The 18005-nt window shown below is 36.2% G+C and overlaps 1 protein-coding gene across 1 annotated transcript in view; it reads right to left on the minus strand.

The window, feature by feature from the left end:
* PCDH11X (protocadherin 11 X-linked) overlaps positions 1 to 18005 on the minus strand; it is a 508255-nt gene that overhangs the window by 421823 nt on the left and 68427 nt on the right. Inside the window, 1 exon segment of the mRNA XM_040614703.1 lies at positions 6384 to 8870. Coding sequence (XP_040470637.1) covers positions 6384 to 8870 — 2487 coding nt within the window.

Genomic DNA, 18005 nt, shown 5'->3' on the forward strand with positions numbered 1-18005 from the left:
AAAAGCCCTTTCCTGCATATTTTCCCCATATACTGTAAAGTTTGTTTCCAAATTTCTACCACGTCAATTACTGTATGGTTTGAGACATACTGAACTACAGCAGTTCTAGAGTAATCAACCGTTTCTGATGTGTGTGTGTTTTCAGGTTTCTATACACATGCAAAGATCTGCACACACCTATATACACATAGCAAAAGTACTGAAACAGGAGCCAAATAAATGGTTTCTATGTATGTTATTCTAGGTTTCTTACTTTTTTTTTCTTTATCAGCTTGAAACCCCAAGAGCTATTGCAAGATTATACCTATCAGAAGGCTACCGTACTACCTAGAACATGTTCTAAATGGTTTTAACAGACTTCATTCAAGAGCATCATTCCTAACAGCATAAAATATTTTATTTGAAGATGTGTTTTGCATCTTTAATCTATATTTATCAGAATTAAGAGTCCTAAAAATTCACAGAAATTCCAATCAATTATTTAAAAGGAAGGAAAGCACTATCAGTACCACAGTCACCAAGACACTAGCCACTCACTGGTTAGGAAATTGCTATCAACTGCAGCTTATTGAGTGCAATACCTTCTGGGAGAAAATAGGAAAAGATAGATGTGTGAAAATTAAACCGCGGTGAAATCAGACTTCATTGTTGGCAATGCTAATTTAAAAAAAAACAAAGGTGGGTCACAAGGAGAAGACCGTAAACTTTTCAGTTATCCCCCTGTAAAATTTAAAGTGAAATGCACTTAATGATCAGGGAAAGTTTTGCTGCTATGACCCCAAGATAAACTGCTATTGGAGAGAGAGTTGGGCATCATTCTAGCTTGCATAAAAATCACCTAGTTATTAATGCCAGAACTTCATCTACCAACTTCGGTACAAACCCAGTCAACTACTTTTTAAGAGGGGCGGGCACTGTTTTATTGTTTTTGTTTTTTTTTTTTCTCTGAATTGGTTTTTAATCTAAATGTGGTATTAAAAATCTTTCAAATTTTTCCTCACATAAAACATTACTCTCTTCTTTCTTTTCTTCCCATTTGCTCCGTTTTTGTCTTCTACAATGAGGCAAGGGGAGCACTTTCCTAATAACTTCCCCCATGCTTTCCCTGTGAATACATAAAAAGAACAATTCTGAAGTTTTTCTTCAAAGTGTTCCACAGAGAAAAAGCATTTTCTTGACCACCATTACTGCACATTTAAGTAACTGCTCACTAACTTCCAAGTCACAGATGTACACTTGGCCTTCAGTTAGAAATGTTTTCTCCAGATGCAATTTCAGGTTTTTTTCTTAACTGTATATACATGGCAGCATATCAGAACTACCAGCAAAATTACCAGCCAGAAAATTAAGAGAAAATAACAAGAATATTTAGAATCCCACTAACCAATTTTACAATGGATTTTAGAAAGGGCTTACACCAATAGCTGTTTAGCTGATATTTAGAAAAAAATGTTCTTTAAGTGTAAACAACCCTGTATCTGTCAATGCAAAGTACCAATGTCACCTCTATACCCTTTTACATACCAGAAGCATCAACAGTGCCTACTGATGATTACAACATACTAGATTAAACACGCTAGTCTCACTATTATTAAACAAAACAATAAATCCTGCAGCTAAAGATTTACTTAACAGGTGAGTTTTCAGAGCTATTAGTTTCAGTAACAGTAAAATATTCTTTCAATTCATACTAAGCACATTGTTCTCACTGAGTAGGAAGTTGTAATAACATTTCACCACATTTTTAATCAGAAACAGAAAACCAAACATACCGTAACTGTAAGCAGGTCTAAGCAGTCACTAACAGAATCATAGAATCGAGACCATAGAGCCTCAAAACGTAATGTATTTTAAATGAGGTCTACTTCCCATTCACATTTTGGTAAGGAATGTAATGTCTACCTCTAATCAGTTTCTAAAAAACAAGTTCAGCAGAGATCACCGTGTCATCTGAAATTTCTGTTTATATGTACAGGTATGTTCACAGATGATAGAATCCATGCAACTGAAATCAACTAATGAACAATTGTGTTAGTAAATATGAGAAAAATCCATCTGCATGCCTGTTCACTCACTCAACTTCCCAAACATGGTATAGTGTACTAGCAGTGGAGCTAAACTAACATATAGACCACAGCCCACTGTGAAGCAGGGAGAACCACCAAACAGCGTGCAATCATAGATGCAGACCGTGATTGCACCTTCCAGTTCTATCAGTGGAAGAAGTGCTGCTTTCATGAACACTCACACTTCTTCAATAACTCAAAGTCAGAAAAGCCTTGTTCTTAAGTTAAAGTTTAAAATGACAATACAAAAGGTCACAGGACCCTTCTGAGTGCCCGGGTATTTATTTTCAATGATTTCTACTATTCCTATAGTATGCTTTATACTGTTTTCAGATTAAAAGAAGGTCTGAATTAGCATTAATTAAAATAAAAGGACAAGAAGGAGAAGAAACCACAGGAAGTTCTAATGAACCATTGTGGCAGTATCTTCTTTGAACCAAGCTGCCACATGGTACTTCATAATGATGCATGTTTTGCACAGACAGGTTGCTAACTAAACAAGCATTTGAATTGTTTGAATGTCGTTTAAAGTACTTAAGCAAAGATTTTAGATTTTGAAGATATGTACTACATGAAAACTGGACTGGAAAATCTCTCATTTCTTTTCATTATTCCAATGCAAACACAAAAAGAATTAGAAAATTTGTGTCAGTATGGAACACTTCACATAGTCTGCTCCTCGCTAAGGTAAATGTCAAAAGACCTTGAGCTTTTACAAAGCTTGCAGACAAATAAAGTTACAATGTGCTGTATGTTTTTCTACCAAACAAATGCATCTTCCTAGGAGGCCAACAACTACCAGAACAGTGACAATCTGATGACAGTGTAAGTCAGTTTGATTTTATGAGCCTCCAAATACCCTAGTTTGAAAAACATTATGAATAAGAAGTCCCTTCACAATTTATAACTTGGTAGAACTTCTTTAAAAGAATTCTCCCCAGTAAATCCCAACAGAAAGCAGGCTATTTTGAAGGTCTACTGTCACTAGGTATTTATTCATTTCTACTGTGTAACTTCAAAATAATATTAATATCTCTCTCCTTTGCCCTTTCTCACATACAACAGAAGCTTGACCTCTCTCTTAGGGGACGTTACATTAGGACCACACTTTTCCCTTGGCAACATCCTGTAGCTCATGACTCAATGTGTCCTCAGTTGCTTCAGGACTCTCCAGTTCCTTCTTTACAAAAATTTCAGCTGTTGCATTGATGTATTTATTTGCCCACATGACCACTAAAGAGATATTTTAGGTTTTTAGTAGAAAAACCTTCCATCTTCTATTGCATGCTTTCTGAGTACAACTGTTACGACTTTCTGTCATTCTATAGGTCACTTAGACAAATTTAGCAGTAAAGACATAATTTCCTTTCTTTAAAGACCTGAATCAATACCATTCAGACACACATAAAATTTAGAACTTCAAAAGAAAACATATATTTTTAGCTTTAACTCAATATTATTATAAATATCAGCACAGAAAGTCTTCATGGACAAAACTAAAAACTAAGTTGAGATGTGTGGCCTATTAATATCAGCATCCATTAGAAACTGAAGAGATAACTTCACAGTGAATGTAATCTTCTTTAGTTTCCTTCAGAGAGCTTTTGGCTTCTAAAAGGGACACATTACAGTAATTGTTACTAATAAAGTGAAATATCTGTTCTCAAATTAAACAACTTATTTTCATTTTTCAATCTAACATATCTCCCTTTTTAACTAACTTCTTATCCTTCAATTCTTCAGGCTGTCCTACAGTGTTCCAAAAATTCAGGAAGCACACAACACAAAATCATCACTAACCACAAACATCCTGTTGGTCTCCAGGGCTGGAGGATGGTGGGACAGCACAACATCTGATGCACTGTGGCAGAAGCTTGTTTTCACTTGTTACATTTCTTTACCAGCTAACAGTGACAACTCTAAATTAGTCTGTCCTGAGTCACCTTCTAAATTCCCACAGGAGATAAAAATATACAGACTACAACATACAAAGCCACATTTGGAGTAAGACTGACATTTTAAAAGATCCATTGAGGTTTAGGAAATATTTTGCTTGGTTTTACTTATCATGAAATACAATTCTGCCTTTGTGATCATAGTCAACACAAAGGATTTAACTATTAACAGTGTTTCTTGCCCAATTTATGTAAATAAAAGCATTAAGTTAATTATATTTTATTTAAGTAATAAAAATGTGAATTAATATGTTTAAAGGTAAATGTTGTTTCCAAATTAGTGTAAAGGGCCACTGGTAGTAGTTACACTTACTCCAACAATGTGGTCACTTTATATATATACCTAATATATATTTACAATATACCTAAAAGAAGGACAGCTGTAGATTTAACAAAATCAATACAAATAGCAATATTAATCTCATTCTGATGTATTCAGTGCATCACACAAATATAATTTCAAGTACAGCTATACGACGATAAGCTAATATTAGGTAATGAGTATTAAGATAAACCCAGTTCTATTCTGCTCTTCCGGATAGGAAGCCCCTGTCATTGACCTTTAAGGTACAGATAAAAGAAAATGTTCTTTTCCCCAACCAGCTTCTGCAGAAGAAAACTGCTTTCCATTCGACTTTAAAAGCCCCTCTGGATGGAAGAACTATGTTAGTAAAAACCTAAAGAGTCATGAGCTTGCTTTCTTTGTTAGCAGCATTACTGCATGAAAACGTGTATTTGAGCAGACAATGGAAAAACATTTTTGGCTCAGATGAATTATACCAGAATTCAATTGAAAAATCACTTAGATCAGGCCTACAGAAATGCCGAAAACAGCACCATCTTCCTCAGAGTTATGCAAGTTCAAACAGATGAATAAATTCACAAGAAGCTTTTCTAATACATGATTTAAATTAACACATTTAAATACCCTTAATAAAAAACCACAGATCTCAAAAATCTATATATTTTTCAGTGCTGTTAGGTCTTAAAATAAGAAATTATTTTCCTTTTTTTGCCTTCAAGTTTTCTGTTCGGGCATTTCAGAAAAAGATGGAAGTTTTATAAAGCCCAGTGATATAGGCTACTACATAGTTTTATGTTGGTAAGGGGAATAAAACAGAATAAAATAAACAACCCACTCTGCAATTTTCAAAACTATGGTGACTACTTTGAATGAGCAGATTTCTTTAGGCACATTTTGTATCACTGTAGTGGTAATAAAACAAAGCCCTCCCTCCCCTCCCCCCCCCCCCCCAAAAAAAAAAAAAAAAAAAAAAAAGAAAAAAAAAGAAAAAAAAAAAGTAAAACCTCAGCTGGAGCAAAAAGTCTAACAGACTTAGTCATACTGAGGATTTGTTCCCAAGTAATAGTATTAGAATATATTATCAATAATATAAAAACTCTCCTGCTATATTTATTACTTTAATTATTAATTCCTTGAGCTATGCTATTAAAACTTAACTAGAAAATGATTTTCACAGAAAACTGTGATATTTGTGAAGTAAACAGACAAACAGCAAAGCTCTATTAATAATGAAACTGTCCAGAACATGTACAGACATTAGATTCAATTTGCAGTGACTTAAAGCCTTTCTGTAGTGTCCTGAAGAACAAAAGGTACTTTTTTTCTCAATTTATTTTTAATTTTAAGCTGAGGATTCTTTAGACATTTCCTTTGCTGTACTGAATTTGTAAGAAGCTAATAGATACCTGGTTTATCAGGCAGAGCAGCAAATAAGCAAGAGCAATTATACCGATGCTTCTACCTTTCCCCTAACTTTGCCTGTCGACTATGTCATTCCACCAGATTTAAGTAGTCCAATATGCTTCTAGTCTGGAAATGGCACTGAAACTCTCTGAGGAAAATCCTTGCCTGCTTTTGAGAGACCTTGAAGTAAAGCTATGCCCAAATGAAGGCTGCAATTCCAGACTCCATTAATATTAAGAACCACTTATCAGATCCTGCAAAGCTTTATTGCTTTCCACCTGGCCTAGATTACTTCAATTCTTGAGCATACAATACTACAGAGGACAGTACCATAACCCCCTTCTGCCTTTCAGAGCTGCAGCAGGTACTGCAGTAATGCAGGAAGTGCCACACTGCCACCTGCAGTCAGCAATACCCATCGATGCAATAACTCACTGCTCAATTTCCTTACAGTCATGAGTAATTTTCTTTTATTTTTCTCCCTTAACGCTGACACATCTCAAATTGTTTACGTTTCAATGCCTCCACCAAACATGAACTTTCAAACTTTTAAACCTTGCAAAAAAAGCCATTTTGCAGTGCTTAGAGCTAGAGTTATAGGAATGGCAAAGGAAGAAGGGAAGGAAAAAGAGAGCACATTAAAATGTCCATTACCTGTCTGGTGTGTATGGGGCCTGGGGTCTTGAAGCCTCCTTGACAGCTGCATTCAGAAACACTGTAAGGGTCCGAGCTGCTCGATGAGCACTTGGAAAGTGAGTCACAGCCCACCACAAACGTGTTATCTAGAGGCAGCTCCTGAATGACATGGTGCTTCTTGGGGGGTACAGGAGTCTCAGGTTTAATTTGAAAGGTAGGCTGTGGAGAAGCTGACTTGTAGTGCTTTGCTAAATCTGGGCTATCAGGCTTAAATGTGGTTGGTGTGGTGGCCCAGTTATATTTTCCCATAGTCTGTTCTTCCAGCTCTACAGGAATGTCTAAAGTGCCATTTATGTGCTCGTGGCTGGGATCATCAGGCTTAGATTCTTCAATGGTCACAAAGTTGAGAAGGAGACTTTTTGGAGAACGTTTCTTCTTCTTCTTCTTCTTCTTGATCTGCCTATTCTCTTGGTTTGGAGAAACCCATTCACCACTCTGCTTGTTTTTTTGGACAACCTTGTGCCTAGGTGTCTGGCGGCACCGTACTAAAGCAGTAACAAAAATTACAAGAATAACTGTCATAGTGCCTGCAATAATGGCAATGATGATCTTAACATAATCATTGGTTTGCGGGGTTATCTCACCATCCCCAATATTCTGGCCAACTGGAGTTTCCATATTCCTGCGCACTAGCTCTTGTATATAGGAACCGTTGGTAACAGTCTCATTCACAAACAAATGCACAAGAGCTATAGTATAAAGAGACTCCGGCTGTCCAAGGTCATTGACTTTTATCACCAGTCTGTGCAAGCCATGATCTGATGTAATTACCTTCTCTTTCAAAGTAATATTGCCTGTTAATTGGTCAATTGTAAATAAGCCCCTTGAGTTCCCACCTATGATGCTATAGCGGAGCTCTGCATTCATTCCTGTGTCATTGTCAACTGCAAAGACTTTAGTAACTACAGATCCTGGACTGGCTGATGTTGGAACCAACTCATATGAATAATTAGATGAAGGAATAACAAAAACAGGCCTGTTGTCATTTACATCAACAACATTGATGGTCACTTTGGCAGTTGAGGAACGCTGCAGTCTTCCTCCATCCACAGCTTTCACCTGGAAAGTGTATGACCCCTGCTGTTCCCTATCGAAGGTAATATTGGGTCTTATTACACCAGTAAGTGGATCTATAATGAAATTATCTCTACCATTTAATATAGAGAGAGTGACTGCAGCATTCTCTCCTGAGTCAGCATCTGTAACTGTGATCAGCCCCACTGTGCCATACATAGGTAAGTTCTCTGGCACATAGAAATTATATTCATTATGTGTGAAAGCAGGGCTGTTATCATTCTGATCCAGGACTGACACTGTGACAGTAGCATTGGTCTGTAAGGGTGGCATCCCATTATCCTTAGCCAGCACAGTGAAGGAGTACCTGTCTTGCTTTTCTCGGTCCAGCTTTCTCACTGCTGTCAGAATGCCTGTACGGCGGTCCAGGTTAAAAATAGGGGGCGCATCAGAACCCAGGATATAGCTGATCTCAGCATTGCGCCCGCTGTCAGCATCTGTTGCACTTATCTTGGTCAGCTGAGTACCAGGAGCATTGTTTTCAGGGATGGAAAGACCTATGATGGGCTGTGTAAAAACTGGGGCATTGTCATTTTCATCTTTAATTTTGATCAGGAGCATTGCAGACTGGTTTAAGGGAGGTTTCCCTGAATCTGAAGCCACTATTTTAATGGCATATTCTCGTGTGGCTTCATAATCAAGAAAGGTGGCTGTCTCCAGAAGAAACTGATTATCAAACACTGGCTTTAGCCTAAAAGGAACATCATGATCTGTAAAACATGTAACTTTCCCATTCAGATCAGCATCCTTGTCCATTACAGTTATCAACGCAATTTTGGTATTAAGGGGAGCCTTCTCAGACAAAAGCACTGTCCCATTAACCGGATTGATGATGTATCTCGTGTCTATTGATGGGACGTTGTCATTAATATCTGTGACATTAACAGTCACTGTTGCTCTTGATGGAGTTGAACTGCCATCACTGGCCAAAACAGTTAGCTTGTGTACAGGAGATTCCTCCCTGTCTAGAGGTTCTCTTATAGTGATGAGGCCAGTAGTGTTATCAATGGCAAAAAGCCTTTTGGCCAAACTGGAGATCTGATTGCTGAAATAGAAGTGGATTTGTGCATTTGAGCCCAGGTCCGCATCAGTGGCATGGAGCTGGGAAACAGAGGTGCCCACTGGAGCATTTTCTGGAACACTGACTTCAATGTCATTCTCTTTGAAGACTGGGCGATTATCATTCACGTCAGTCACTGTGACTTGCAGGATGGCAGTGCTAGATCTTGGAGGGCTTCCACCATCTTCAACTTTAATTTTCATCACATAGGTATCCTTCTGCTCCCTATCCAGAATCTGTTGGACAATCAGTTGAGGCCACTTATCTCCCTCAGGTGTCTCAGTTATATCAAGACCAAATACATTTTGACCCTGGAAGACACAAGAAGAGCATACTTTAGGAAGACAGTGTATTTAAATAAAAAAACTCTCATTAAATATTCTGAAATTATCATGGAATATATATTTTATATATATACTGTAAACAGGAATATACACTTATATATTTACCTATATTTTGCAATACCCAATTTTGCTTTAAGCTCCAAGGCTTAAAGAAAGCTTCAGAACAAACACAGGAGGAAATGGATACTTAAGAAAAATGGAGAGCAGGGAGGGGACAGCAGAGTGTTTTGTTAAACACTTTATTTTTACTGCAAAGTTATTAAATTCCTGGACAGATGTAATTTGCCTTCTCTATTCTATGAGCATGGAAAAGAGGAATGAAGCCGAAGTTCAGCCAAATCCAAAGGCAAGACAGTATGCATACACTGGAAGACCTAAACCAATATTCAATTTCATAGAAAACAAGATAAAAGGACTTTCTCTTTTCTTGGAGCAACTCTGGACATATCTGAATTCATTAGCATAAAAAAACAATACCATGATTGAAGAGGGGCTTATTATAAAAGTCAGGTGTTAGATGGTACAGACAAAATTAAATCATAATAATTTATTAGAAATATATTTTAAAACTCATTGAAACTACTCCTTTCTTCATCAAGACATTTTATATTTCTAGTGAAAATCCCAGTGAGAAAAGATATACTTCCATTAACAACAACAAAAAATAAACCACAGAACTATGAGATCAATTTAAAAATAGTGATTATTTTTTCTTCCATGGGGTTTGTTGAATAACTGATGTCCTTACAATTGTGAAGAAATGTTGTAGCTATTGCACAAACACAGCTTCTTTTGAAACAATAGTGCTGAAAAAGTAGTCTCCTAAAATAAAAAACTGGAATCTAGAACTAGGTTCCTATTCTGCTGTCTCTTCAGCCAAGCAGGAGTTAAGAATATCACTGTTACTCTCTTATCTCACCACATCTCTCACCCTTCAGAGGAAGAAAGGCTATAAAGACAATTTTCCAGCCATAAATTCCAGAAGGGCAGAGCTAGAATGCAGATCACTAAAGCCAAATGTGTAGGATGACCAGAAAAAGGCGGCATCGATAAAGATGCTGACTAGGATTTTCTTTTTATGTATGATACTTGTAATAATAAACAACTGCCTCCAGCCCGGCTCTTTCTGTTTATTGCTCTTGTCTTTCACCTTTACTCATGTAATTGTATATGTGTTCTAAACTGATTTGAGACTCTTCAGACCAAAGGGAAAGAAAATTTTCCCGGAGTACAAGGTTCCTTATTTCTCATTACTTGTAAAAGATCTGTATTCACTGTATCCTACTACCCCCCATTAAGTGAATGCATTTATGTGTCTACTTCTGTGTAAGGCTGTACCCTTTTATTGATTTGTTTTCTCAAAGCCAGAATCTGACCCTTCATAAGTAATCATTTATTTCATGGAAAAGAACTATTTATCCACATGTCAAAAATTACTGTGCCACATGCACAGTATTTCTAACATAAAGTTGCAACTAGGTACAGTCTAAAGTGAACTGAAACACACTATGAAACAATAAAACAAATCCCGCTTTGGATTCTTTAGCAGAAGGCATATAAAAATATAAGTCTTGCAAATTGTTTATAAATCAAGACATAAATTTTGAACCAATTAGGTTACATTTTAGAATGGTAATCCTATGCTGATCTCTTCATGATGGCGGAGTGCGAGTTTCCCCTTCATCTTCAATCTGGCTAGAAGTTATTTGCAATAAATTTCATAATTACTGAGAAATGATTAATTATATATTTTATGCTTTAATACACATTTCCAGGAAAAAAAGTAACAGAAGCTAGAGAAAAAAAAAAAAAACCACAACCACTGTCAGCTATCTTTTACTTCTTATTTGTACACAAGCTGACAGATGGGCACTGATTATTCTGTCATTAGATCCCACAACTACAACAAACACTTCATATAGACTTTGAATACATGCAGTTATACATATGCATATCCATTTCTGCTTTTCTTTAACTACAAGTACGAGAAAGGTATTTTTCATTATAGCATACAAGTTTGCTATAAAATACAAGAGCTTCAGTTCCCCATCACTTGCACCAAACTACTAGAGAAACAGAAAAGAAAGCAAAGATCTCTTCCAATTTAATTACTATCCCTTGAGTAATTTTCTATTTTACTCAATATTTACAAAAAAAATATTTTACAATATTTTACTTGGAAAATATTATCCAAGAGTATTTCTTGGTGTTCATTACAGGTTTATACATCTTTTGAAACCACACCCCAAAAAAAATTACAAAAAGTTATACTTTCTCCTAATTCAAACAAGCCCATTTCATGTTGTTTAAGGGTATGTTTAGGTATGACATTATGCTGCATTTTACCAAATGCATTTTTTAAGAATGGACAGTTCTCCTATTCTAAACACTCAAAACAAATAATGATGAAACATTCAAGAAACATATTTTTAAGAATATAAATATCTAACACACTCCCCCATAAGCAAAGAAATTGAGAGCTAAAAATCCTCAGAGAAAGATGAAGAAAAATCATCAGGATTAAATTCTTCATGTTGAAGTAAATGGCTCTATCATCATTAAAACCTCAGTGAAGTGAAAATTTCCATTAGGGTCAGCCTGTTCATCGGACTGAACTGTACTTCAGTCACCACATTATCCCAGTGATATGAAGGTTTTGTTTACAGTAGGAAAGGTATGAGTCTATAGGAAAAGCATAATACATAGTTAATATTTATATAGTATATGTTTACCAGTCAGTCATTTTAATGGTGAAACGATCTGCTGTGCTACTATCTACACCACTACAGAAGGAAAGGAGTGCAAAATTAAAAAGGTTGACTTTTTTTAATGTAAAAAGACAGTGTAAGAAATGTAACCTATTTGAGGCAAAACAAGGTTATGCTACCTGAGAAGCCAGGATTAGCTTTAAGAGGCTCTGGCCCAACCAGAGAATTCTTTATCAGGGCAATAAGCAACTCTGTTACCTTATTCAATTTTCAAAACATTCTTTTCAGCGGATTCATGCACACAGTAGTCTCTGAAATAATTAAACTAGAATTCTTGCTTAACACTCCCTACTACATATTTACCTGATCGTTTGTAATGGATCCAAATGTCCTTTTCGAAGATGTTTTAGGCTGTCATGTAAATAAAAAAATTAGAAAGTTTTTTAAAAAATGTAACATTTAAGTAAATTAAAGAATACATAACCAATGACACATGGACACTTAATGTGACAAGCTAGAAGAGCTTCTAGTATTATGGACAGGACTGCATGTAACAAAGTGCACCTGAAGTCTACACATAACTTGCCTCTAGACATATATATTGCAGTATCACAGTATTTACTTAAATCCATAGGGTAATGACTACCTGAACATTGTCAAAAGGAATAGGAAAAAAGTCCAGCTTCTGGTTCATGCTCATAACAGTGGCATGGTCTGTTGTCATGATGTCTCGCAACATCTTATGAATTGTGGTGGGTTGACCTTGGCTAGATGCCGGGTGCCCACCAAGCTGCTCCATCACTCCCCTCCTTGGCAAAACAGGGAGGGAGAAAATAAGAGAAGGAAAAAAATCCCAAACTTGTGGGTCAAGGTGAAGCAGCAACAGCAAGAAGTCATGCATGGACAGAAGCAAAGGAAAACAAAAGATGTTGTTCTCTACTTCCCATCAGCAGGTGATGTTCGGCCACTTCCCGGGAAGCAGGCTTTGGTACGCGTACTGGTTGCTCCAGAAGACAAATGTCATATAAATAACAAATGTCCCCCCTTCCTCCTCCTTCCTCTTTTATATCTGAGCAGACATCACACACTATGGAATATCCCACCAGTCACTTTGGGTCAGCCGACCTGGCTGTGTCCCCTCCCAAGATCCTGCCCCCCACCAGCCTACCAGTGGGGGAGGGGGCAGGTTGGAGGGGCAGCCTTGGTGCTGTGCGAGCAGGGCTCAGCAGCAGCCAAACCCCTGGTGTGTATCACCACCTCTGCAGCCACCGGTACAAGCACAGCGCTGTGGGGGTGCTGTGGGGCTCAGCCCACCCAATACATGAAATTAGACTTGCAGATCGATCAGTTGACAGAATAAAGTGAATTCTCAAAGAATTAGGGAAGGGAAAGAATACTGTGCTAAATAACATTACAGAAACATTGCTTGTGATACAAAGTACTATGAAATTAAGACAGTCTATTAGTAATTACTTCTTAAACCATTAGAAGTTATACAATTGTATATAATAACTATATATTGTTAACTGTCAAAAACTAGATCAACACTGTCCTCAATCTTCATTCAAGACGACTATTCTGAACTTTTAGAGAAAGACAGAAGGCCAAAGGCAGCTCAGTGTTTTCTGTCTACAACTTCGCCCTAGACTTATTATCAATACTTATCTTCAGTGTAAATGATGAACATGTTACACAATGTATGTCTTCAGTTTCACTGCATCTTAAACAAAAGTCAAGGGCTAGAGAACATGCATATAATAAACTTTTACTAATGTTATACAGTAACTTATTTCAATTAATATTGCAACAAGCTAGAAGTGCACGTATCTATGACATGTCAACAACCCTCTTAAAATCAGTTTCATAATTTCTAAAAATCTTACTCTGCCTTAAATCTAAAATGAGCAGATTTAGAGTGACTAAATTCTAGCAGGCCAAATACAGCAATATTGAGAAATAACACGAACAAAATGGTAAAAAGAAAATAAAAAGAATAAAAAAGACAAAGACCAGCTTCCTATTACAAAGTCATTCAACAATTCATTTAAAGAAACTGCATTTCCGACAGAGGTTTTGTTATTAAGTAACCTTGTATCCAAAGGACCCTAAAATCTTTTCAGGACGTCCAGAAAAAAACGCATGTTTGCTAACTCCTAGTTATTTCAGATGTACCAATACAGAAAGCCTTTGCAAGTCTCTTGCACAATTACAAGACAGATCCCAGCCACTGTTCCTTGTCTTTTTGCGTCAGGACATATGTAACTGCTCTGTAACTGCAAAGTTATGAGAAACGAGTATAGTAGCACAATTTCAATTCCTAATGCAGGAAACCTGACAACAGTTATACAGGGGACAGCATTTTTATTAAAAGCTGAAAATTAAACTTGCATTTTTCTTTTAAAAAAATGATACTTTCGATGTGAAAGCATCAACTCCCAAAGCCAAGCTAAAGCCTTAAATACTAAATAAAGCCTAAAATATTCTACCTGATAGGTAATAATGGATGTAACTTACTATACTACATGCGTATTAGTACACTCAGATCTATATGTCCTAAGTGTTGTAGCTCCAATAAAGGTACCTGGTCTGCTATTACTTACAGTGTGCAATTCACATGTTCAAGCATTCTAGATTAACATCTGCTGGACAGGTGTCCTGTTTAAAGACTGCACAGTCACTATCCTACAACCCAAATTTACTTGAAATGTGTTATTAATAGCAATGGTTACCTTCAAAACTGAGTGACAGTATCTCAAAATAAGAAAAGAACATTACAAAGGTAAGAAGTTTATAATGCAAAACTCAGCAGATGCAAAGTTGCTTACATATTTGAAACATTAGCTGTTTGTCAAAACAACTACAGACTTTTCAATTTGCAGGCCAAGATTGCTACGAGTTTTGTTCATTTTATGTTGTTTTTTTTCAGTATCACACACTGTTTCACATGGTTTCCTTTGAAGCAAGCCAAAGCTTAGCTCTGAATAAACTGAACTTACACATTCAAATCCACAGTAAAAATAGGCCTTGGAAGCTTCCAATCATGCATGAACCTAAAGTGAATTTTGTGTATTCATAATCCTAATCAGCTCCATTCCTACATAAAAATTAGGGACGATGTTTCTTAGCAATGTCTACATCATAACTTGCTATTTTGCCACCTCCAATTATAAAAGAGCTTCTATAAATGTAAAACACTGCTAAATATTTCCTCCCCATGTATACAACTGCATGCAAAACCTTATTCATCCTATGAAGCAGAAAGAAAGCAAAATGCTGTAGATGGGATCAGTGGAACATAAGGAGGCTAATGAACCATTCCACATTGGAAAGGAACACTAAAAAATATAAAATGGAATGAAGAAGCAGACAACCAAAGCATTTAATACTCATGTGCTGAAAACGAAGGTGGCTAGGAAGTATACCTAAACCAAAATTACTTCCTTGGAAATCTGAATTTAATGTTACTACAAAAAGACTGAAACAGTTCTAGCAATTACATCACTTGAGCCTCCTTAATCCTGGATGATTTGTTCCTTTCTGTAAGGAGTACCTTTCAATCTTGTCATATTCTGTACACTGTCAACTTTATTATCTAAGATGGGTAGATTTAACATAGATCGATAATTTAGGTAATATTTTTCTAAGATGGATTTTTTTCTAAGATGGAATATTTTTGTGTCCTCAATTCTTGGCATTCAATTCTTAGAACATATTTATTATAACACGTCCACCTCCTTTAAGAAGAAACAATTTAAAGACAGTGAATACTACATTTTTTATATATTTACTTTTTGCTGCCCTGATTTCTCCAATCTACACTTAAAACACACCTGAAACTCCATATCTAAAATGTATCAAACACTTTAATCTACAGGGTTTACAAGGGACAGAACATGGAGAGCTGGAAAGTAGTTTGAAGAGTTACTCTCTTCCCCTATTACAATGTCAGCCTCTGAAATGCTTGAAATACAGCTTCAACTTCTCTCTCTCTTTTTTTTTTTTGGAAATTAACTGATCTTTTGAACCACAGATTAAAAACAACAAACCCCAAAACTTTTAATAAAAAATCATTTCATATACCACTGCAAACTAGGGTAGGAGGAATGGTGTATCCACATTACTGCATTAACATGATGTAAAAATTTACCAAGATAATTGCTTACAAAAAAATAGCAACAGAAACTGGGCTGTCACCTGATCAGTCTTGCACAATGTACCGTAGACATACAATTATATATTTCAGCAAAATATGCAGCTGCACCACAGAAATGTAAGGAACTTATCTTCACAATACTCCTGCTATATAAATAGTTGTACCACTATCTAAAAATGGGAAATTGAAGTACAGAGACATTTTATCAGTTGTCCGAGGTTTGTAGCTGGACTGAAAGAGCAGACACTTCTGAGTTACCAACCATGTTTAAAATAAACTTTAGAACTTTAGAAACTAAGCTTTAGAATTTAAAACTTTGAACAGAAGTTCTTTCATCTAGAGACACTCTCCCCAAAACAAGAAGAGGGCAATAGCTGCAGGCAAGGCAATTAGGGTAGTAACTCCCCTCTCAATTTCCTCTCTTACACTTATTCAGAAATATTCATAAACATCCTATTGAACAGGAAACATTTTCAACACACCTGAAGGTGTGCAAATCAACGTATTAAATATGTTTGAGCTTTGCTCTGAATTCTCATGTTTCCACAACTAAAGGTCCTGGTACCTGACTTGTCCCTCAGTATGTTCTGTCTTTGGAGTCACACTATAAACATATAATGAAGAAACAAATTAGGATTTATATTAGGCAACAATATGTTCAACAACTAAATTTTGGTATTTGCATTATATGTGTGACAATTTCACATTTGCTCAACTTCCTAGCTGGGAACAGCAACAGGAATAGAACACAGTATCTCTAAACACAAGAAATAAATCAGTACATGCTTTATGTAATTCTCTAATGCATCACTCTGTTTTTGGAGGTAACAGCTAAGAGTTCCGTATTGTTGTCCAGAACAGCTCCTAAATTACAACCTCATTTTGCTTTGACAGCCAAACAAGGTATCTTAGGCTCCTAATCACACATTTTAGAGCTCTCAGATGAATGCTGACTGGGTGTTGGAGCAGGTTGAACCTGTAATGCCCTCCTATTCACTACTTGCTCTATAACCACATCAGTACTTTCAAGCAGAAGGAGATTAAAACTGACAGCCACTTGTACACAGGAAAACAAACAACAGAGACATTTCTGAAAATGCCTTTACTCTACAGCAGACTGTCCCGCATCCTCAGCTTCCAGCAATTTCAGTGGCAACTGGGGCTGATGGATACATATGGGTTTGGCTTGTAACAAACAGAAAAACAAAAGAATAAAATAGATAGAAAACCTGTCTGTTGTTAAAAAAAAAAAAAGAGTACAGTATTTGCAAACCAGTGTTCATTAATGTAATCATCTTCATTCCCTCTTTTATACACATACCCAAAATTTCAGCTAACATGCATGACTTCTTTAAATATATGGTACCTTCATTAAGACAAATCCATGTCCTAACCTCTGATGCTGTAGTTTTTAGAAGAAGTTACTTAGCAAGATATCTTATTTGATCTGAAGCCCTTTGAAACTAGTTCAGCTGTGAGCAAAACCACCGTATCTTCCCTTTATGATTACACTTCCAGGAAAAAAACATTGACATTTTCATCTGAATGGCATGAGTATCTCACACACACTCTCACCCCACCCCACCTCCATCTCTTGTAAATAAAAATATTTTTAAAACAAAACATGTTTTGTAAAACTCAGAAGGAGAAAAAGTTTGTGTGGGACATTTAACTACCACAGGATCATTTTTGCTTTTGAAAGAAATGGAGCTTTTTTTTGTTTTTTTTTTTCAAAGACTGAAAACTTATCCTTTTTTTATTATTCTGAGAAAATAACAGTGGAACTACCATATTAAACTGTGGAAGTCCATGACATAAGTGCAAGACACCACTTCACTACACATTGGAAGATAATAAATAATACTGCAATTTCAAAGTAACAAATTAGAGAAAGTTGCTGGGAAGATGTACAGAGTGACAGTATGTACTAAAAATCATTCCAGAGAGACTGAATTCTAAAATTCATTAAATAAGTCTTTTCACCACATTGATCAGGGAATGGAGGGGATAAACCAAAAATGTATCTTTGGTGCAGGATTTATCAGGAAAACAACTTGTCTTCCTCCTCCTGTGTTACTGACTCTTATTTATCTGAATCAGTAGAACAAAAGTAAGATAAAAACAAAGAAACATTTTCTTACTGTAAGGCAGTAACTTGACTCTGGAAATTAGTTTGGAAAAGAAACCTCATGCTACCTGTATGTATTAGAAGTTCTAGTATATAAACTGTCATGACTTTAT

The sequence above is a fragment of the Falco naumanni genome, chromosome 14, assembly GCF_017639655.2.
Source record: "Falco naumanni isolate bFalNau1 chromosome 14, bFalNau1.pat, whole genome shotgun sequence".
Taxonomy (NCBI): domain Eukaryota; kingdom Metazoa; phylum Chordata; class Aves; order Falconiformes; family Falconidae; genus Falco; species Falco naumanni.